This window comes from Tachysurus fulvidraco, chromosome 1, assembly GCF_022655615.1.
Source record: "Tachysurus fulvidraco isolate hzauxx_2018 chromosome 1, HZAU_PFXX_2.0, whole genome shotgun sequence".
NCBI classification, from domain to species: Eukaryota; Metazoa; Chordata; class Actinopteri; order Siluriformes; family Bagridae; genus Tachysurus; species Tachysurus fulvidraco.
The window spans coordinates 48,320,374-48,343,090 of record NC_062518.1 but is presented as its reverse complement, the minus strand read 5'-3'; the positions used below and the strand labels follow the sequence as shown (position 1 = coordinate 48,343,090).

Here is a 22,717-nt window from a genome sequence, read left to right as displayed (position 1 = left end):
ACACAGTACACAGTGACATGAGACAACGTTCCTCCAGGACCAGGGAGCTACACAGAACAACACAGAGATAAGGACTGAAGTAAATTAGTCCGAGACACATAAAGTGTATCTGTACAACCTGGTTTACACAGTGTGAGACACAAGACAAGAAGACAGTGTGAGACACAAGACAAGAAAACAGTGCAGGACAAAAGACAGTCAATATCCTTCAATTATCTGTAAATTTCAGGTTATACTAATATCCATCTGCATTTTATATATATTATATTCATAGTACACACACATCTGTAAATTACTGTTTATAGCAATAGCCATATTGTGTTACATCCTTCTGTAAATTTCAGTTATAATTATAGCCATCTGTATATTATGTTCATACAGTAGTACACACACATCTGTATATTATGTTCATACAGTAGTACACACACATCTGTATATTATGTTCATACAGTAGTACACACACATCTGTATATTATGTTCATAGTACACACACATCTGTATATTATGTTCATACAGTAGTACACACACATCTGTATATTATGTCCATAGTACACACATCTGTATATTATGTCCATAGTACACACATCTGTATATTATGTCCATAGTACACACATCTGTATATTTTGTGCATAGTACACACACATCTGTATATTATGTCCATAGTACACACATCTGTATATTATGTCCATAGTACACACACATTTGTATATTATGTCCATAGTACACACATCTGTATATTTTGTGCATAGTACACACATCTGTATATTATGTCCATAGTACACACATCTGTATATTTTGTGCATAGTACACACATCTGTATATTATGTCCATAGTACACACATCTGTATATTATGTCCATAGTACACACACATCTGTATATTATATCCATAGTACACACACATCTGTATATTATATCCATAGTACACACACATCTGTATATTATGTCCATAGTACACACACATCTGTATATTATGTCCATAGTTTACACACATCTGTATATTATGTCCATAGTACACACACATCTGTAAATCACTACCATATTACCACTTTATTTTACTCATTTAAATCTTGTACAAACTTTATATCCTGCACTTACTGCTATTGCACTTAGACCTAAACTGTGTTTCGTTGCCTTGTAGCCTGTACATGTGTAATGACAATAAAGCTGAATCTAATCTAATCTAATCTAATCTAATCTAATCTAATCTAATCTAATCTAATCTAATCTAATGTCAGTGTAGTACAAAAGACATTGCAGGACAAAAGACAGTGCAAGACAAAAGACAGTTCAGGACAAAAGACAGTGTAGGACAAAAAACAGTGTAGGACAAAAGAAAGTGCAGACAAAAGACAAGAAGACAACAATACAACATACAAAAGACAACCTCTACATTACATTTATGTAATTTGACAGAATTCTTTATCCAGAGAGACTTACATTTATCTCATTTATACAGCTGAGCAATCGAGGGTTAGGGGCCTTGCTCGGGGGCCCAGGAGTAGCGGCTTGGTGACCACACACGCACACATGCACCACACACATATGCGCACACACACACAAAGAGCACACACACACAGAGAATGACACTGTGCTCTAATGTGTTTATGTAGAGCTACAATTCTTTGTTTCAAATCCTCCGAGAGTTCTTTGCTATGTTGAACTTCCAGTGACCAGTATGAGAGAGTGAGAGTGATAACACCAAATAACACCTGATCCCCATTCACACCTGAGACCCTGTAACACTGGGCAGAGAAAATGGGCCTTTTTACACCCGGTCACTTCGTGTGTTGTCTCTGATCCGATAGCTATCTGATTTGTTAAAACTGTCCCGTTTACATCAGGCCACATAAACGTGTCTCGGCGAATCGGATATCGATCCTATCTTTCTACTCCCGCCCAAAATGCGAATATATTTTACCTCATTTCCGGGGTCATTGAAATGGAACACACTTTGGTGTATGCGGTTGCTACTAAATACAGCATTTACTGTTTTTTCGCATTTTCGCTGGTGGCAGCAGTGCATTTTAAGACCCGACGAGACGCCTGGGTGAAAGATCAGAGCAGAGCTGGTGGGAAAACATATTTGTTTCTGGCGCGATGCACGACTCGCGAGTCACCTGCGATTGACGTAGTTCCGTTTGGGAGGAGTATAGCGCTGACGTATGTGGCTTGAACAACCACATTCATTTACAACTGTCCAGTTTCACCTGAAACGCGTCCCAGACCACCTCCTGAAGGGGTTTGTACCATCGGGTTTATATCTGTCTCCAAAACTTTCGGAGGGCATTTAGACCTGGTCTTTTTACCATCGGGTAGATATCGGATCACAGAAAACGCAGGAAGTGACCAGGTGTAAAAAAAAAACAATGACTAATTGGGCCCAATTTGGACATGTTCACTTTGGGGTGTACTCACTTTTGTGGCTGAACGCCCTGAGGGGGTTCTCAGGGTCAGAAACTGGTGATTACCAAAGTGGCCGTAGGAAGGATGGAAAAGGCTAATCGATTCTGTACAACAATTCACCATAAATAACCAACAACAGTAATAACACAGCTGGACACAATACTTGTGTTCATTTCTCTTTACTGTGCTGTACAACGTGACCTTCATCTTATTTCCAATAATGTATACAATAATATACAAAAGGGGTTTAGAACTACTACAACAGGTGGGGCTGGACAATTGGTGGTGCCAAAGAAAAGAAACAAACAGAAAATCAAAGCCAGCTTAACTAACACTGCATTATTATTATTATTATTATTATTATTATTATTATTATTATTATTATTATTATTATTACAAAAGTGAAACCAAAATCCTAACTATGCTACACTTCCCTCACTAACTAAAATACAGGGGAAGGCACCACCCCTCACACACACACACACACACACACACACACACACACACACACACACACACACACACACACACACACACACACACACACACACACACACACAGCTATGTAAAATTCTATTCTGATAAGTTTTCTCTTGTATAAGTTTTTTATTTTTATTAATCTTTTATTAATTCACCAGTTCCATTTCTCTTTCTTCTTCTGATTCTTCATCCATCTCTTGCACTTCTATTTAATGTTCCAGTTGTTCATCCCTCTCTTCATTTTCTTTTTTCTTTTCCAGCTAACTCATTTTTCTTGTGTGTTTGTCCTTCTCTTTCATCCGTCCTTCTTTTCCTGCTAACTCATTCACCACCTCCACTTTTCCTTCTTGTCCTGATTGTTCATCCATCTCTCTCACTTCACTTTTGTCCGGGTTGTTCCTCCGTCTCTTCCAATTTTTCTTCTTGTCCTGATTCTTTGTCCCTTTCTTCCGATCTTCTTTGTTTTCTTGTTTGTTCATCCCTCTCTTCCATTTATTTCTTTTTCTGTTAATTCATTCACTATCTCTACTTTTCATTCTTATCCCATTTGTTCATCCCTCTCTCCCACTTGTCTTTCTTGTCCTGATTGTTCATCCTTCTCTTCCATCCCTCTGTCTTTTCCTGCTAACTCATTGACCACCTCCACTTTTCCTTCCTGTCCTGATTGTTCATCCATCTCTCTCACTTCACTTCTTTGTCATATTTGTTCATCCCTCTCTTCAACTTGTCTTTCTTGTCCCATTTGTTCATCCCTCTCTTCCACTTGTCTTTCTTGTCCCAATTGTTCATCCCTCTCCTCCACTTGTCTTTCTTGTCCTGATTGTTCTTCCCTCTCTTGCACTCGTCTTTCTTGTCCCATGTGTTCTTCCTTCTCTTCCATCCCTCCTTCTTTTCCCGCTAACTCATTCACCAGCTCTACTCTTCCTTCTTGTCCCGACTGCTCATCCCTCTCTCTCACTCCACCTCTTTGTCCCACTCGTTTGTCTCTCTCTTCTAGTTCTTGCTCCGTTTCTTCTTTCTCCTCCTCCATGACTAAGTTTTGCTCTTCAGCACTTCGTCTTCCTTACAAACACAAACAGAGCAGTTTATCAGATATTTTTTCTGGCGGACTTTCACATGTCTGAGATCTACATTTCTTCTTCTCCCTCATTAACCACATTGATGTAAACTTCGTTTAGCCAGAACTCTGAGACACAGAAACAATGATACTTCTAAACCTGGTCTGGACCTCGGCCTTCTCATCGCTAGTTACAACCAGAATAACCACAATATCACTTTATTCTCTACAACGAGGCCACGCTTAGACCTTTATGTTGCTACGCTAATCAGTTTAGCCATGTAGCTTCATCTGTAGCTAGCTACACACACACACTCTCCATAAAAAAGCTAGAGATGCTAACACTTAGCAAAGTACTCAGCTAACTGCCTCAGATACTGACAGATTTTTTTTTTACTTAGGCCTGAGCTGTTCATTCAGATTCTTGGATTTGTTTTTGTTTTAGAGATTTTTTTTAATTAATCTGGATTATTTATGTACCATTCGTGGTATATAGTCACCTGATATTAGCCGTATGTTCTGTTTGTAATCTCTGTTAAGAAAGCAGAAGGCCAGCAGTAAGGTGATGAAGGGCGCACACCGGATTGCAAAAATGATGGGTCCATTTTCTGCAGTGGGGTCTGAGGGGAAAAGAAGACAGATTTACACTGGTGTTTAATATAATGTACTAGTGTTTCTAGTTAAATTCACACAGCCAATTATCTCAATTTAAGATTATAAGGTTTCTTGAAAGCTTTTTAAATATTATGTGTTTTAGGCTTTGTACAACACTATATTACTATATTAAACAATATTAACTTTACTACTAATACTAATATCCAGAAGTAATATAACATTTGGGGTGGGGGGCACGGTGGCTTAGTGGGTAGCACGTTCGCCTCACACCTCCAGGGTCGGGGTTCGATTCCCGCCTCCGCCTTGTGTGTGCGGAGTTTGCATGTTCTCCCCGTGCCTCGGGGGTTTCCTCCGGGTACTCCGGTTTCCTCTCCCGGTCCAAAGACATGCATGGTAGGTTGATTGGCATCTCTGGGAAAAATTGTCCATAGTGTGTGAATGCATGAGTGTGTGTGTGTGCGCCCTGTGATGGGTTGGCACTCCGTCCAGGGTGTATCCTGCCTTGATGCCCGATGACGCCTGAGATAGGCACAGGCTCCCCGTGACCTGAGAAGTTCGGATAAAGCGGTAGTGAGTGAGTGAGAATATAACATTTGGGGGGGTGGCTTAGTGGTTAGCAGGTTCGCCTCACACCTCCAGGGTCTGGGTTTCGATTCCCGCCTTGTTTGTGTGGAGTTTGCATGTTCTCCCCGTGATAAACACTGTCAATAATAATCGTACGTAATTCAAAGCATTTGTGTTGGATCCCAAAACCTACGGCCACGACAGTTTACAGATTTTGCATGTTTGTTCAAATACAACAAAATGTACGACTATGACAGTTTACACACACAACACTTGTTTTCACAACACCTCTTTTTCACACACGAAAACGGTCTGCTGCGAAACAACTCAAAAATACGTCATCACTTTCACAGGCATTACTATCCGAGGGAAGATGAATCGATTCCACGAAGTGCGCATGCGCCCCGCCCTCTTTTAAACCACTGCCGCCGAAATGGCGGATCAGCAGCCAAGCGCTCACTCGTCGTCAGTGTTGTATAAAGTACTAGAAAGCAATACTCGAGTAAAAGTACAAGTATCATACTAGAAAAAGACTTTGGTAGAAGTGAAAGTCACCTTTTAGAATACTACTCAAGTAAAAGTCTTAAAGTATCTGATATTTACTGTACTTAAGTATCAAAAGTCATTTTCTGATATTTAATGTACTTAAGTATTTGAAGTAAAAGTAAAATTTCAGTGATTTTCGGTAGGTATAAGATCAGAGACGGTTCTAGGGTTTCATCTTTAGGGGTTTTAGCCCTCAGTGAGAATTTAAAACAAGAAGAGTTTTATATTATATATTATATGACTACATAGTAAGCCAAAAGTTATGGTATTATTTAAAATGGCAAAAGTGGAGACCAAAATGTTATGCATGATGTAATGATGCCAGTCTTGAATCAGATCAGTTCATGTATGTGTGTATTCTCTACAAACAGTGTGTCCGATGTATGCAGTCATTAATAAACTAATAAATTAATTGCGCGTGCACGCTGCGCGTACCTGTGCTTCTCCGTACGGCATGCGGAGCGTAATGCAATCTAGGAGCAGTGATTCCCCAAACCTCCCTTATTGCAGTCACACACAATTCTTCTGATTTTATTTTGTAGTATCGAGTAACGAAGATGTTAGTGGAAATATAACAGAGTAAAAGTTTACATTTTATCTAGGAAATGTAGTGGAGTAAAAGTGAAAGTTGACAAATTTAAATAGCGAAGTAAAGTACAGACACGTGACATTTCTACTTAAGTACAGTAACGAAGTATTTTTACTCCGTTACATTACAACACTGGTCATCGTCTCAGGTAAGTTGTTTTTCCTTCCAAATTCGGACATGTTTAAGGGTTAGTTATCGCTAATAACAGAGAGGAGTAATATTACAGAGATAGGTTAACTATAGTAAGTAAGATTAGCTCTCAGAGTAAGGTTACATTAGGTGCTTAAAGAATACAGCTGTTTAGGAGGTCATCACTGCGGTCCGTAGCGTGATGAGATAGGCCTACATAAAAAAATTAGCAGTTTTAAGTCTTAACTTACTAACAGCTGTGTACATGCACTGGAATACACAGGTCATGTAATATGTGTTCACTGCTTAAGTATTAAAGTCATATTTTATTGTTTATCAGGTTCCATTAGGTGACATCTTGCACTCAGCCCAGAATCTGGTGTCGATGTTGACCAACACCTTAAGTGTTGGACATCAGAAAATGGGGAACCAGTCCAATATCAGTGGACAGTCAGCACAAGAAAGAAGGTCCAAGTCAAATGGACAGTCAGTGCAGCAGGAAATGGGTAGGTGTGAGGTGTGTGTGTGTGTGTGTGTGTGTGTGTGTGTGTGTGTGTGTGTGTGTGTGTGTGTGTGTGTGTTTTATGTAGGCCTATCTCATCACGCTACAGACTGCAGTGATGACCTCCTAAACAGCTGTATTCTTTAAGCACCTAATGTAACCTTACTCTGAGAGCTAATCTTACTTACTATAGTTAACCTATCTCTGTAATATTACTCCTCTCTGTTATTAGTGATAACTAACCCTTAAACATGTCCGAATTTGGAAGGAAAAACCAACTTACCTGAGACAACGAGTGAGCGCTTGGCTGCTGATCCGCCATTTCGGCGCCAGTGGTTTAAAAGAGGGCGGAGAGCATGCGTACTTCGTGGAATCGATTCATCTTCCCTCAGATAGTAATGCCTGTGAAAGTGATGATGTATTTTTGACAGTTGTTTTGCAGACCGTTTTCGTGTGTGTGAAAAAGAGGTGTTGTGAGAACAAGCGTTGTGTGTGTAAACTGTCATAGTCGTACATTTTGGAGTTGTATTTGAACAAACACACAAAATCTCGTATCTGTAAACTGTCGTGGCTGTAGGTTTTGGGATCCAACTCCGATTATTATTGACAGTGTTTTTATTCCATAGTAATCACCAATGATACCCATGATTATTGTATTTGTTACATTATCCAAGAATCAAGGATGAATCAGAGTGACTGATGAATTGAGGGGGATTCAGAGAGGCAGCCATCCCAGTTCCTGAAGTCCATCCATGTGGCAGTCCTCAGTATCTGGAGAGTCTTGATCATTTTCCAGAAGGCAAGGAAAAGTGAAAAAAAAAGTCCTCACACAAAGGAACCAAAGGAATCCTGAAGTCCACCCATGTGAAAGTCCTCAGTATTGTATATAAGGAGTATATAAGGAGCTTTTTAACTAATTCCCTACCTTCAAAGACTCTGGAAGTGTAGGAGAAAGGTCTTGTTGGAAGCCATGGATTCAGCCCTTCCTCCCACACCACCATGGCCAATTTCAGCCCCTTGCCAATAAGTAGATTCAAGAAGCGCAAGAGGTTTCTTAGCTTCAGCGTCCCATAGAAACTGGCAAAATACAACAAGCACTGCAGTAGGAAGCCTTCACAGAGAGAGGAATCACATAAGAACATGGTGACCAGTGACAAGTGATGGTCTGCTGAGCAAAATGATGGAGGCAAGACACACCTCATGCTATCATCCTGGAAATCCAGTCTGGCTAGGAACTATTCTATTCGGTGTAAGAAGCTGAGTCCCAGATACACTGGCACAAGGAAGCAGAAACGGGGTACTATAGATAACAAGAGTTGTGTGGGCAATGGTGGCTCAAGTGGCTAAGGGTCTGGGTTCCTGATAGAAAGGTTAGTATTTGAACCCCAGTACCTCCAAGCTAACTCTGTTGGACCCTTGGAAAAGGCTCTGAACCCTCTTTGCTCCACGGGGCATCAAGTCAGATTGCCTAAGTAAATGCTACTTTTTTTTTTTCACTCTATACCACTATAAGTTATTACTTACAGTAGGCCTTGTGCTTCCTCATTTGGTCTGCGCAATCTTGCAAGTCAGTCAATAACTGAGATAAAATTATGTTAAAAAACATAAACAGAAATAATATGAAGAGAAATTAAATTTTACTTACTCAGTACATGGGGTGAGGTGATAAAAACTGGTCTGTCTGTCTGTGTAATACGCTCTGGTTAAAAAAACAACAATAAATATCATATTTAACATTTAACTGTATATTTATACAAACACTCCAAGTACAGTACAGCTGCAGGTATCATTACCAACAATGTTGTGTGGACTTAGAGATACTGCCAACAGTGTTGGTGCAAGCGCCCTCGTTTGACCAGGGTGTGTAATTGCTGTTTAAAAGTTACTGATTCTCAAAAAAAAAAAAAAAAAAAAAAAAAAAAAAAAGCTATATGGGTGGGTGTGATAGCTCAGTGATTAAGGTGTTGTGAGTTTAAACATTTAAACCCCTGCTGTTGGGCTCTTGAGCAAGGTCATTAACCCTCATTTACTCAGTTTTTTTTTTTTTTTTAAATGAATCAGACATGTAAAATTATGTTTTATATCCACTTCCTGTTTCATAAAACAAAGCATCATGATTTAATTCTATAATATTTTTCTAATCCTTTCCTCAAGATTCTCATCCAGGGTGCTTTTTTATTGTCCTGTCATTTTAAGCTTTACTAAATGATAAATTTGTGAGAAACACTCACCATATTGTCACTTGTACTCACCTTCTGCATGGGTATTCTTGAATGTAACTTGTGTCCCCATTCCATTTACAGTCACCAATTGAGGAATGTCTTGTGTAACTCGACAAATATAAAAACCTTCATCATTTATGTCCGTGGTTTTTATGACTAATGTTCTACAGGGTTTGTTGATGCAAGGTTCTGAGAATTTGTTAGTTTGGTTCAATCCAATTGTCTGATTGTTTTTAAACCATTTCACTTTTATTGATGAATTGTTGCTGACATTGTAGCTGCAGATGATCTGAAGTTGTTCTCCTACATGCAGTATAACTGTAGACGGAGACTGACTGACGGAAAAAGAGGAAACGGAACCTGGAAAAGGTCACAAAGGGATAAAAATAAGGAATAAATAATGAAATCATCGCAAATTCTTTTGTAGTAAAGTAGTAAAGACCACCACACACTCTGCAGACATACAGTACTGAATTTATAAAAAGACACAGATAATTAGATCTTAATTATCATTATTCAGTATTATTCATTCATTCATCTTCTACCGCTTATCCGAACTTCTCGGGTCACGGGGAGCCTGTGCCTATCTCAGGCGTCATTGGGCATCGAGGCAGGATACACCCTGGACGGAGTGCCAACCCATCACAGGGCACACACACACACACTCTCATTCACTCACACACTCACACACTACGGACAATTTTCCAGAGATGCCAATCAACCTACCATGCATGTCTTTGGACCGGGGGAGGAAACTGGAGTACCCGGAGGAAACCCCCGAGGCACAGGGAGAACATGCAAACTCCACACACACAAGGTGGAGGCGGGAATCGAACCCCAACCCTGGAGGTGTGAGGCAAACGTGATAACCACTAAGCCACAGTGCCCCCCTATAATTAGATTAGAACAAATAAAACTATAAATATTGAATAAAAATACTAAAAAATGACTGCAGAGATTAATATGTTTCAACAGGCAACAGGTTATTAAACCCTAACTGATGGGCTGAGTAGCTTTACATTAATGTATTACTGTAGTGTTTACACTCAAACAATAACTGTATATATTCTACATTGGGATTGGGGGCTTTATCCGTTAAAAACATGGTGTTTATGACCAAATTTGATTTCATTAAAAAAAGGAAACAAGGACCTCCTGACTAACAGACCACAAACAATACGGGTGGGTAAACATGTCTGATCCTCTCACACTCTCAGCAGTTTGGGCAAGTTGTGGCCTAAATGTTAGAGAGTCTGACTCGTAATCCTAAGGTTGTGGGTTCGAGTCTTGGGCCGGCCACGACTGAGGTGCCCTTGAGCAATGCACCGAACCCCGCAACTGCTCCCTGGGCGCCGCAGCATAAATGGCTGCCCACTGCTCCGGGTGTGTGTTCACGGTGTGTGTGTTCACTGCTGTGTGTGTGCACTTTGGATGGATTAAATGCAGAGAAAGAATTCTGAGTATGGGTCACCGTACTTAGCCGTATGTCACGTCACTGGTGTCCCCCAGGGTTGTGTTCTGAGCCCCCTGTGTACTGTACACTTTACACTTTAACTAGATGGCCAAATGCAACTCCACCACCATCATCAAGTTTGCTGAAGTTGTGGTGGGCCTGATCTCTAACAACAATGTGAGAGCCTACCTCAAGGAGATTAAAAACCTACAGACTTGGTTTCATGAGAACAATCTTCTCCTGCAATGTCAGCAAGACAAAGGAGTTGATAGTGAACTTCAGCATGAAGCAGAAGAGGAGATGCAGTGGAACCAACTTCGCCAGTGGAACCAACTTTGAACCAGCACTAGCGCTAGCTCTGAACCAGCACCCAGTTCTTTCCGGTGGAAAAGAGGCACTGGACACCTTTCTGGACTTTTCAAGACTGCCACAACAACCACTACTATAGTTAGAGATTTGCACATTGCACACTTGCACTACATGCACATCCTGCACTTTAACATTTACACTATATATGTCCATACAGTACTGTTTACTACAGTATATGTCCGTACTCACGCACATCACTGCATCACACCACCTCTACAAGTGTGATCACACTACCTTTGTTTCTGAGTATATTCTCTCCCCCTGATTATATATATTCTGATTATATGTCATATTTGTACATAGTATTTTATATTGTATTTAATTACATTTACATGATATACTTTGATACTTTCTTTAATATACACTTGATATACATATTTATTTATTCTTATATACTCTTCACCTGCGCCTTCTATTTATTCCTTAATTTTGTTATTTTCTCTACTATTGTTTCTGTACTACTGTTTTTACAAAGCATTTCACAACAGTCATACTGTGGATGATTGTGTATGTGACAAATAACATTCGAATTTCAATTTGGAAAGAAAAATCTTAGAAGAGGTAAAAAAAAAACATAGGTTAATATTTTAAAAAAAGTTTTAATGTAATATATAAATATTTAAAATAAAATAGAATTATATAATTATATATTTAATATAAAATATTCAATATAATTAATTTCTACATTTTAATAAAACATATTTTCTAAGAACCTCTACTAAAATTAATAGAAATAATTATTGATAGAAGTTTAATATATTAATAGATTGCAACTTGAAATGAACAGTCATGGTAAAGTCTGAAAAACAGAAATGGAAGCTATTTTGACTCACTTCTGTGCTAATAAAAACATTTAATTAAAATAAATAAATAAATAAATAAATAAATAAATACATTGCTACTACTACTACTACTACTACTACTACTACTACTACTAATAATAATAATAATAATAATAATAATAATAATAATAATAATAATAAGAAGAAGAAGAAGAAGAAGAAGAAGAAGAAGAAGAAGAAGAAGACGAAGAAGAAGAACAAGCTATGTAAATTGTTATGGGTGTGTGTGGTGTGTGACTTTTATTTTTTTTTTACTAAATATCACTCTTAGTCCCTGACCAAGTGAAATAGCACTAGGATGTTTTCCTGATTGATCTCACAGTAAAAAACAAGCTAGAGAAAGAAAAAAAAAAATCCTTAAACTCTACAGATTAGTCTGGATATAAAAGTGCAAATCCATGCAGATTATATGACTCTATACAGACTGTATGATCAGAATGTATGGTTAGGTCGATTAAATGGAATTTATAATAGTTTCGTCTTTATTTTTTCCATTTATTATTTATTTTATTCGATTTTATTTGTATAGCATTTTTGACAATGGACATAAGTTTTCAATATATAAATTTATTCCTAATGAGCGAGTCAGAGGTGACGGCAATGAGAAAAAGCTCCCTGAGACGATGCAGGAAAACCGTGAGAGGAACCGGACTCATCTGTGTGATGCTGGAGAGCAAGAATATACTGTAAATCATTATAAACGCCAGAGAATGGGATTGTTCACTCGGGCGCTACTGTCTGATACCGTCCACAGAAATCTTTAGCTTATCACAGACCAGACATTTCTGCATAAATCTGTTCATCTGCAGTTTAACAAACAAGGCCATAGTGTGTGCTGATTACGGTGCATTAATTTTGGAGTTGCTGTGACACTGATGAAAAGCAAAAACACTGCAAAAGGAATAAATGCAGATTGTGTGCTAGCTTACAAAATGCTAAAGGTCTTTAGAAATGAAAGTGTGAAGAAGGAACAATTCTCTTCAAAACAACTGTAAAGTAAATTCAGTTAAATTCATGTCAAATAAACCAAAAAACTAACAAATAAATAAATTATAATTACAGATAAATAAATAAATGATAATTAAATAAATTATAGTTTAATAAATAAATTATTTAAATAATTGAAGTTGTGCTTAAATAAAAAGAGTCTGCCGTACTGCGAGGTACAAGCTAAAATATAAGAACATTTAAAAATAGCCCCAAAAAGACTTAGGAACTTAAAATACAAGGAACTTAGGCAAACGCTGAAGAATTCAAACTGCAGATTTCATTAAAAAATATAATAAAGTAAAATAAAATAAAAAAGGTAAATTAAACAAACAAACAAACATACAAATAAATAAATAAATAAATAAATGCAGATAAATATCTTAATAATATCGCTACTACTGCAAGTAAATGATTATTATTACACAGAAGTTTATATTTATCATGAATTAATAAATAAACTTCTCTATTATTTTTGTTCTTCTTCTTCTTATTTTTTAAATAATGACAACGAGAAAGAGAATCTTTTTTTTTTTTTCTTACAACTAACAAAACCAGTAAATCCCATCACTTGGTGCTTGGCCCCCTAATAACACCTTCTGGTATATTCTGTATGTGATGATCATTTCTAATATGTCTAATATCTAATCACGAAGGGAAAATGAATGAGTTTAAGACAAAGAGAATGTGAGATTATTTTATATGAGTAATTTTATGTTCTCAGACTCACCACATACACAGGAAATAAAAAGGCCCCCGAGTAGAACACAGAGATGCTGCATGTTTGAAAGCCTATCACACTTTGCTATTACACAGAGATACTGTTTCATCTCACACACACACACACACACACACACACACACACACACACACACACACACACACACACACACACACACACACACACACACACACGTGGCTTAGAGATGAGTGATTGGAGAGATATTATATGTTCACATTCATACCCCAGGGCTGACCACAAAACTTGCTAAAGCCTGACCATTGTTCCTGTTTTTCAGACAAACTGAAGTACAAAAAAAAAAAAGCAAAACAACTTAAGATTTGATTTGATCTACAACCATGTAGGGTTTAATGAAGTTCTTTAAAAAAATAAAAATAAATAATTCTAAGGACACAGGAAGAAACAGGTGTATGAGTTGCAGAGCTCTTCAATTTTGTAAGAATACACAAAATAATGCAGAACGAAGAAGAAGAAGAGGAAGAAGAAGAGTAAGAAGAAGTAGCTTCTATTATTGACTCATATAAATTACAGCAATATTCTGTGTTTGAAACCTGGGGTAAGAGCACAGGGTCAGCCATGATGCAGCACCCCTGGAGTGGGGAGGGTTAAGGGCCTTGCTCAGGGGCCCAACAGCTGATAACTGATCTGTTCAACAAACCAGAGCCATAACGACTTGTGCTATCAGTGCCCCATGGGAAAGGTGGTAATCAGCTCATTAGGTCTATTTCAGGACATCTTAACAGTTCAGTAAGAAGATTGGATGAACATTGAATTGAACAGCTTCTGAGTGATCCCAGCTGTACTAATCATGAAGAAGGATAGAATCAGTGTGTTCTGTGTGAATTACTGCCACCATAATGCCATACTCTGGTTTGCTGCCCTACATTGTTCATCCCCTTGACCAATTTGTAGTTCTGAATGGATCAGCTGCTGGACCAGTGCAGTGTTTATCAGCAGGTTGCACAGTCATACCCTTTGGGGTAACAGTCATACCCTTTGGGGTCTGTAGGGTAACAGTCATACAGACCCCAAAGGGTAACAGTCATACCCTTTGGGGTCTGTAGGGTAACAGTCATACTATTTGGGGTCTGTAGGGTAACAGTCTACCCTTTGGGGTCTGTCAGCCACTTTTAATGCAGCAGATGCTGGTGAATGTTGCATGGTGTTTGTAAGTTCAGATCCAAATACTGCTGCTTGTTCAGCCCTTAAGTAAAGCTCTTAACCCTGAAATGCCCTATTAATGAGAAAAAATGTAAGTCACCCTGGATATAAGTGTCTGCCATATGCTGTTTAAATACGCCTCGTGTCAATGTTCAAACACCTCTTACTGTATATCATATACCCCAGACATGCCATAGCAGAGCCACTAGCAGGCCTGTGGTAACACTGGCCAAGTTGTGTTATTATTTTTTGTAATCTTTGAACTAGTCTTTGGAGAGCAGGACTTATGCCCCTTTTCCCCCCCGAGGCAGTTCGAGTGCAGGTTCGGAGCCTAATTTAGAACCAGTTGTTTCTGTTTCGACCGCCAAAGCACCGGCTCTGAACCAGGAAAAGTGGTTCTTAAGTAGCACCAAAACGTTGCTGGTCTAGACTTAAGAACCGCTTGTGTCAGGAGCTGTGGGCGGGGCTACTGTTAGCGCGTTTGATAATGTACCTTAAGTATACTAATGTTTAATACACTTTTACTTTACCGCGATATGATACATTATCAGCACACATGATAGTAGGTAGCTACATGCTAAGGCTAAATTTTCTTTCTGTGTTAACGATAAAATAACGTTATGTACTTTATCGATTACAACCTCCGTTTATACAGATTACATGGAGCCGCACGTACATGTTTTATTCGCCGCGTTTGGATGCCGATGTAGGTTCACAAAGCCATGAGCATTAACAGTAAAGCAACATCCGCCATTGTTGTTGTGTTTGTGTTTGTCGCTGCTGCGCTAACGTCACTGGGACACGTGACACGTATACAGTGACGTCACACTCGGCACTGTGATGGCTCTCTAGCCGGTGGAAAGGCGAACCGGTTCTTAGAAGGTTCACCAGTGGAACCAACTTTGAACCAGCACTAGCGCTAGCTCTGAACCAGCACCCGGTTCTTTCCGGTGGAAAAGAGGCATTAATTGACCCAGTGAGTGAAGTTTTGCTCTCAGATCAGCAGTGTACCAAATTTCCTTTTGGATTATTATTATTATTTTTTTTTTTACATCTATGACACCTCAAGGCATACAATCGGTTCGTAATTCATATGGGGAGAACCCTGGAATCAAATCTGTCAAGGTGTGTTATGTTCTCTCTAGAATACTGACAGGTATGTAGTACAGTATGTCCTAACTCATGGAAGCTTGTGTTGTGTCAGGAATCTGGATCACCGACTGCACAACATCAGCTGCTCAGGCCTTAAGTCAGTGAGGTAGCAATATAGAGGGAAAGACGGGGTGGAAGGGATTCAGAGGGTGGGAACCGTCACTTGTGTCGGTCCTCACTGAGGCTGTAGAGAGGGACTCTGTACCGGACTGTTGGCTACCACTGCACTTAAAATTTTTTGTCATGGACTGCGATGTGAACAGTTTTGTGTTAGAGTTTGGGTTGTTGGCAGACGGTTGACTTTTAAGATGGACCATGAAACAACATTTATTATGTATGTGTCATATTATTACAGTTGCAATTATAGAGCTTGTGCATTGCCTGACTTTCCTTCTGCTTGATGATTTCTAGCATGCAGAACCGAAGGGCTTCCATAAATCAGCTTATTCATAAACTATTCAACACGTTCATCCAGGTCTTCTTTCTCAAGTCTCATTCTTGCCCGTTATTTCATTCACCACTTCCACTTCTCTTCCCTGTTCTGTTTCAGTCCTCTCTTTCACTTCTCTTTCCTCTGCTGTTAATTCATGTTCAGTTTCCGCTCCTCTTTCCTGTCCTAGCTGTTCATTTTTCTTTTCTTCTTTTCTGTCTTGTTCCCGATGTTCTTGTCCCTTTTGTTCATTCTCCTCCACCGCCAAGGCTTGCTTTCCTGCTGTTTTTGGAATTAGGAACACATACACAGAAGTTTATTGTTAAAATTGTATCTGATATTGTTGAACTGTGACATCTGACATCTACATTATCATTAGTGTATCTAATTAGTGTCAGAGAGACTGGATTGTCCTTGTTAAGTGAGCATTTTTTTCTACTAAATCTCACCTTGATTAAAGGTGGGGTCTCCGTTGTTTGAAAGCCAATGTTGACATATAAAATCACCAAAACAAACACGCCCCTAACCCAAATGGTTCCCACCCCTGTATCGATAGCTCCGCCCACACATACATACGTAACCCAGGCAACTAACAGAAAGAAACGTGTCTATCATAGCTGAAGGGAAGAACAATACGATTGCAGATAAACAAACAACAAAAATGCCACACAAGCATAATGATGTAAAGGACAAAGGCATATATTAGTTCTGTGTAACAAAGCAAAACCAACGTTACTCACCTATCGAGAAGGAAAAAAGCGCCTCGGCGTCTTAAGTAAAGTCGGCCACATATTCACAAGTCGGAGTTTCCCGAGTCAATAACTCCTGAGCTAAACGCTGTTACTACACAAAACGCGGTTGTAGCTGCCTCTCTACATTACTACGATAGAAAAGAGGTGTTATTTGTGTAGTAACAGCGTTTAGCTCAGGAGTTATTGACTCGGGAAACTCCAACCTGTGAATATGTGGCCGACTTCCTGCTCCTTCAGTTCTCTCCAGCGCTGGAAAGCTGATCCTATATTAACACGTCCTACTTCTTGTCCTTATCGTAAGTCTTTCTTCTCTTTCTTTCTTTGTTTTTATCCTCCATGTCAATGTTAAAACCGCTTTCTGCTAACGTCACACATGCGCACTGAACACTCTCTCCGCCCATATCGACAAGACACGCCCCTTTCTGCTCATTGGCTACACGTTAGTTTTGTATTTGTTTTGTTTGTCATCCCGACTCAGTTTTCTAAAGCATTTCTGAAACAATGGAGACCGCACGTTTAACTTGAGCTTACTAGACACCAATCATCTCTCTCTCTCTCTCTCTCTCTCTCTCTCTCTCTCTCTCTCTCCGTCTCTCTCCCTCTCTCTCGCTCTCTCTGACACTATTATGTGGTTTCGTCATGCAGCCTGTGGTTTAGCGAGTTACATTTCTCTGAGAAATGCTAACATAGCTTAGGTAACTACTCAGCTTTTTTGCACTTCTCTTTTTTCCTCCTCACCTGATCTTTTTGGAGGTTTATTTGTTTTGTAGCTGTTAAGAAAGCAGACGGCCAGCAGTAGAGTGACGAAGGGCACACAACGGATTGCAAAAATGATGGGTCCGTTTTCATTAACTTCTTCAGCAGGACCTGGTTTGGAAAAAAAATGCTTCAAAAGTGCAAATGCTCAAAGTGCAAAGTGTAAAGTGTAGAGACGATGAGGTAGTTATCAACAGAGCAAACGGCTTCGGTATATATCAGTACAGATCCCTACAATATATACCTCTGTAGATTGTATGTGGGGTTCTGGTTGAGGCCACAGGAACTGGTTTGGTGGTTGTAGTCACAGGCTCTGGTTTAAACAATAGAAAATTATATTAATATTAACAAGTAATCAGTATTAATGAGTCAGACAAACTCAATAATACTACAAAAGCTATTATGTAAACATGAGCACTTTACATTCAACACTGCTAGACTAATACTCTGCCTCTATACACTTTACTGTATATACTTTAGCACCATATTTACCTATACAGGTCCTGCTGTACTCACACCATGGGCCTATATTAACAGTGTACCACTAAAGGATACTGCTCTATACCTCTACTACAATTTACTACTATACTCTACTATACTTATATTAAGGTCCTACAGCAGGGGCTCTCAAACTAGGGGCCATGACCCAGTGTGATGTCACTGGATTTATATATTAAATCACCTCTTTTGCTTCATGTAATCATTTTACTAAATTAATATTGGACATAAATACAGCTAAATATTTGGACATAAATTACAACTAAATGAATATTGGATTTAAACGCTAATGTTTTAAAATATTACTAACCCTATACTAACCCCATACTAACCCCATACTAACCCAATACTAACCCTATACTAACACTATACTAACCCTATACTAACACTATACTAACCCTATACTAACCTCATACTAACCCTATACTAACAGCATACTAACCCTATACTAACCCTATACTAACCCTATACTAACCCTATACTAACCCCATACCAACCCTATACTAACCCTATACTAATCCCATACTAACCCCATACTAACCCCATACCAACCCTATACTAACCCTATACTAACCCTATACTAACACTACACTAACACTACACTAACACCATATACACTAACACTACACTAACACTGTACTACACTAACACTACACTAACACCGTACTACACTAACACTTCAGTAACACTAAGAAATTATAACTACCACTATAGACACTACACTGTGATACTAAAATCTTACAGATGTACTATACTAACATATACTGTACATATGTGTTATATCTCTTTATAAATAACTCTGCTATATTAACACCATACTAACTTCTGTACTTCTGTACACTGCTGTAATGGTTTATAACTACATTTTGTACTACACTAACACTATACCTTTCTGCTACACTAATGCTATAGCGCTAAAGACACCAGGATATTGAAACTAGAGCAGTATATATAACTCTGTCCCACTGTAGATGAAACTTACGTGGTGTACTGGGTGAGGAGGTAGAAACTGGTCTGATGGTAGTTACCAGCTCTGATGGAAACACTGCAAGATAATATTAATTGAACCCTTATATCAACATACACACAAGTGTCTATACCACACTACTATACTGTACGTCTATAGATATTACTGTACAGTATATTGTACACAGTCAATAGGGATAGCAGAAGTTTAGATTAGAGCCCTGGTGCTCTGGTTTGGTAACTGGTGTTTAAAATACAGGGCTCAATTCATTCACGCTACTCAAACAGAAAGCATAAAAAATATGAGCACAATATAAGTCAAATTTTCTCTAACCACTTCCTGTGTGAAGAACAAAGCAGTATTCATTAATTCTGAGTTATTTCCTGTCAAGGAACGTCTCGTTCGGACGGTTTTCATTGTTCTGCTGTTAAATCTGTAACTTGTATGTCATGATATTAGCTAAACAATGTAAGATGTACATAGTTTTAAAAGATTCATTCAAAAAGAGAAGCCCACTAACCATCCTCTGTCTCATACGTGACATCTGTCCCTGTTCCGTTTCTCTTCAGCAGCTGAGGAATGTCTTGTGTTACTTCACACGTATAAAACCCTGCGTCGTTTTCATCAGAGGATTTTATAACTAACGTCGAGACGCTGCCTTCGGGTTCTGTAAGAACAAGTCTGTCGCTTTGGTTGAATTTAACCGGGTGGAAGTCTTTAAACCATTTCACCTTAGCTCTAAAGATGCTGATGTTCCAGCTGCAGCTGATCTGAAGGTCTTCTCCTTTGTTCAGCTTGAGTGTGGACGGAAACTGAGTCACGGAAAAAGAGTCGCAGGAACCTGGAAGGAGGATTAATGAAGAGCATAACGTCAGAAACATTAAGGAATAAAATGAGACCAATGATATACGTCTGGAGATGAATATACGGCTATACAGTTAGAGTATATGAATATATTTATTTATTTAAACATGTCATGACTCTGACCAGGTGGTTACTAAGGACGAATTGTCCTGTAACAACATTCCTGATTCTTTCCTCTGTATCATCAGAAGTGACGTGAATTTGAAGTTCGTTTGAATGCGAGAGTGGAAATTAGACGCATCGTTTCTAAAACACCGCCTGCCTCGGCCTCCGAAAATCTCGACCTCATCCTGTGTAAACAATATTTCTTTCTTTTTAGTGCTTTATGACATATGATACAAAAAAATAAAAAAATAAAAATAACATGTTCAAATGCTTCAACAGTCCTAAATTCTAAAAAGTGGAAAATAGTCCACTAAAAAAAAAAAATAAAAAAAAAAATGTCCGTTTGGGTTCATTTACACAAAAACGTTTTACTTTTTAGGAACATTTGTTGAAAATGTAATTCTCCCATGATAATGAAGGGTGCTAATAATTCTGCTGTGTTCCTTCGGTAGAAACAATATATAATATGCTAACACTTAAACATAATTTACTGAATGTTCAGAGATGAGTCAAGGATATTTCTACAATGTGTTTTATATAGTGGTAATAAAATAGAGCCTAAAAGACTTAACAACGAGATACAAATAAATAAATAAATAAATAAATAAATAAATAAATAAATAAATAAATAAATAAATAAATATTCTTTACAACATACAAACATATACACACATTAAACACCTGTAGACTTTTACACAACAAATCCACAATGTGGATATAAGTACTACTGCAGATTTATGTCTGATTCATATTGCTAATAATTAATAATTAATAATCGTTATTATGTTACACTTTAGAAGTGAGAAATAAAAAGAAGAAGTAGAAGAAAATGACAAAAATTACAAAAACAATTGAACTCCGTGTCCAGCTGAAATTCTTGGATCCCTAGTAATGTCTTATGTAGATTGTTTTTAAAATGATTAATTCCATTTAATTATACACACACACACACACACACACACACACACACACACACACACACACACACACACACACACACACACATATATATATATTTAAGTTTATTTAAAATTATATATATATATATATATATATATATATATATATATATATATATATATATATATATATATATATATATATATATATATATATAAGTTTATTTAAAATTATACTATACCTATAATTGTAAGTTTTCAGACTTACCACAGTAAGAGGAAACAACAAAAAGCCCCCAAAGTAGAACACAGAGATGTTGCATATTTGAAAGCCTCTCAAACTCTGCCAAACACACACACACACACACACGGGTATCTTACAGAGGTAAAGCAGATACACATCAGCACACTTAAAATCTGGGTCTCAAGGCTGACCACAAAACTGGGTGTCCTATCGATGGCTTAGGTTTTGTTCATTGTTATCAAAAACTTTCAACACAAATTTTGTCCAATCGCACAAAAGAATACAAAATCTATTATAAATACTATTACAAAAAATAACTAGAGCAGTGCAGACGTGGGACATGGTTTAAACGTACAGGGACTATAGGATCACTGGGAAAGAGGGATGATTGGGTGGATGAGAGACGGATGACTCGGATCTCCTTTAGCTTCATCATCATCCACTGGGGAAGTGTCAGTAAGGTGAAGGAGGTAAAAACAGCAGGAGTCATTTTATACTAGTGAGGAAGAAAGGAAGGAGGTTGGTGCTTCTGCAAGGATCACCGCAGTCTCACAGCACCACCACCAAGCAGGACTCATACCCCATGTACTCCTGTTAGGATGCTGTTCAACATGGTTTTGCTCTTGGACCTATTCGGAGGTGTCTTTCACTCAGAGGGGAAAAAAGTCAGTGTTCACAATAGCAGTGTGGTTGCAGCTTTTTGGGGTCCGTAATGACCTTTAAGGCCTAACGAAGCAGGCGCTAGTCAAAAAGGAGCTGAAGCAACACTGCTCATTAGCACATGATATTGTGTCGAGCCATAACCGACATCTACACCCAAATAATGGAGCACCTTTTCTTTCTTTCTTTCTTTCTTTCTTTCTTTCTTTCTTTCTTTCTTTCTTTCTTTCTTTCTTTCTTTCTTTCTTTCTTTTCAGGACACGTTTCCTGAATGGTCTGTTTTTTCACCTTCAGTTTCCTGTAAGCGCTCCGTTTCCTTTCAGAAGCACAAACTTAGTTTCACTTTCAGCCACAAACACTCTGCCTCTGTGGACTGATAAAATCTGTAAGTTTGTCGTTTACAACAAAGCTATAGGTTTATTTCACTTGAGTCTACGTTTTTTCTCACTGCACTTTAAACACACCATGGAAAATGGCCACATCATGAAGCAGTCATTAAGAGACATTTTACTGTCCTCTTGTGACTGAATTAATGAAAGCTCGTTTTCAATTGCAGCATGTAACTGACGCCATGAACACTTTAAACAAGTGGAATTTTTATGGGGAATATTACCATATTCTAATTAGACATTATTAGACAAATAAAGAAGAAGCACTATTACTATGTGCTGATACAAGAAGCTTCTTCCCTTAATATTAAATATTAATAATTATATCTCTCTTTCTCT

At 38.2% G+C, this 22,717-nt stretch overlaps 2 protein-coding genes across 2 annotated transcripts; both read right to left on the bottom strand.

The window, feature by feature from the left end:
* Positions 1–3,399: 3,399 nt before the first annotated feature.
* LOC113635036 lies at positions 3,400–13,638 on the bottom strand. Its single transcript, XM_047822889.1, has 5 exons — positions 13,490–13,638; positions 9,139–9,468; positions 8,532–8,585; positions 4,442–4,561; positions 3,400–3,946 (listed from the first exon to the last, which is right to left on the bottom strand). Exons 1-5 carry the CDS (start codon positions 13,587–13,589, stop codon positions 3,582–3,584), a joined length of 969 nt encoding a protein of 322 aa, XP_047678845.1. The 5' UTR covers positions 13,590–13,638; the 3' UTR covers positions 3,400–3,581.
* A 1,871-nt stretch (positions 13,639–15,509) lies between these two features.
* Positions 15,510–22,163, bottom strand: LOC113635014 (cell adhesion molecule 2-like). The gene is made up of 6 exons (XM_027134236.2): positions 21,354–22,163; positions 19,738–20,058; positions 19,233–19,295; positions 17,997–18,065; positions 17,735–17,863; positions 15,510–16,526 (listed from the first exon to the last, which is right to left on the bottom strand). The coding sequence occupies exons 1-6, from the start codon at positions 21,406–21,408 to the stop codon at positions 16,300–16,302; spliced, it is 864 nt and encodes a 287-aa protein (XP_026990037.2). The 5' UTR covers positions 21,409–22,163; the 3' UTR covers positions 15,510–16,299.
* Between the last annotated feature and the right edge of the window lie 554 nt (positions 22,164–22,717).

What these genes read in the sequence shown, in the direction of transcription:
- LOC113635036 (XM_047822889.1), bottom strand. Translation starts at nt 13,589, where the DNA reads ATGAAACAGTATCTCTGTGTAATAGCAAAGTGTGATAGGCTTTCAAAC. An exon ending in CACCTCACCCCATGTACTGA is followed by an intron (nt 4,562 to 8,531) that starts GTAAGTAAAATT and finishes TTTTCCCCTCAG; the next exon opens with ACCCCACTGCAGAAAATGGA. An exon ending in GAACATACGGCTAATATCAG is followed by an intron (nt 3,947 to 4,441) that starts GTGACTATATAC and finishes TGTGTTTGTAAG; the next exon opens with GAAGACGAAGTGCTGAAGAG.
- LOC113635014 (XM_027134236.2), bottom strand. Translation starts at nt 21,408, where the DNA reads ATGCAACATCTCTGTGTTCTACTTTGGGGGCTTTTTGTTGTTTCCTCT. An exon ending in CTCCTCACCCAGTACACCAC is followed by an intron (nt 18,066 to 19,232) that starts GTAAGTTTCATC and finishes TGTTTAAACCAG; the next exon opens with AGCCTGTGACTACAACCACC. An exon ending in TAAACCTCCAAAAAGATCAG is followed by an intron (nt 16,527 to 17,734) that starts GTGAGGAGGAAA and finishes TTCCAAAAACAG; the next exon opens with CAGGAAAGCAAGCCTTGGCG.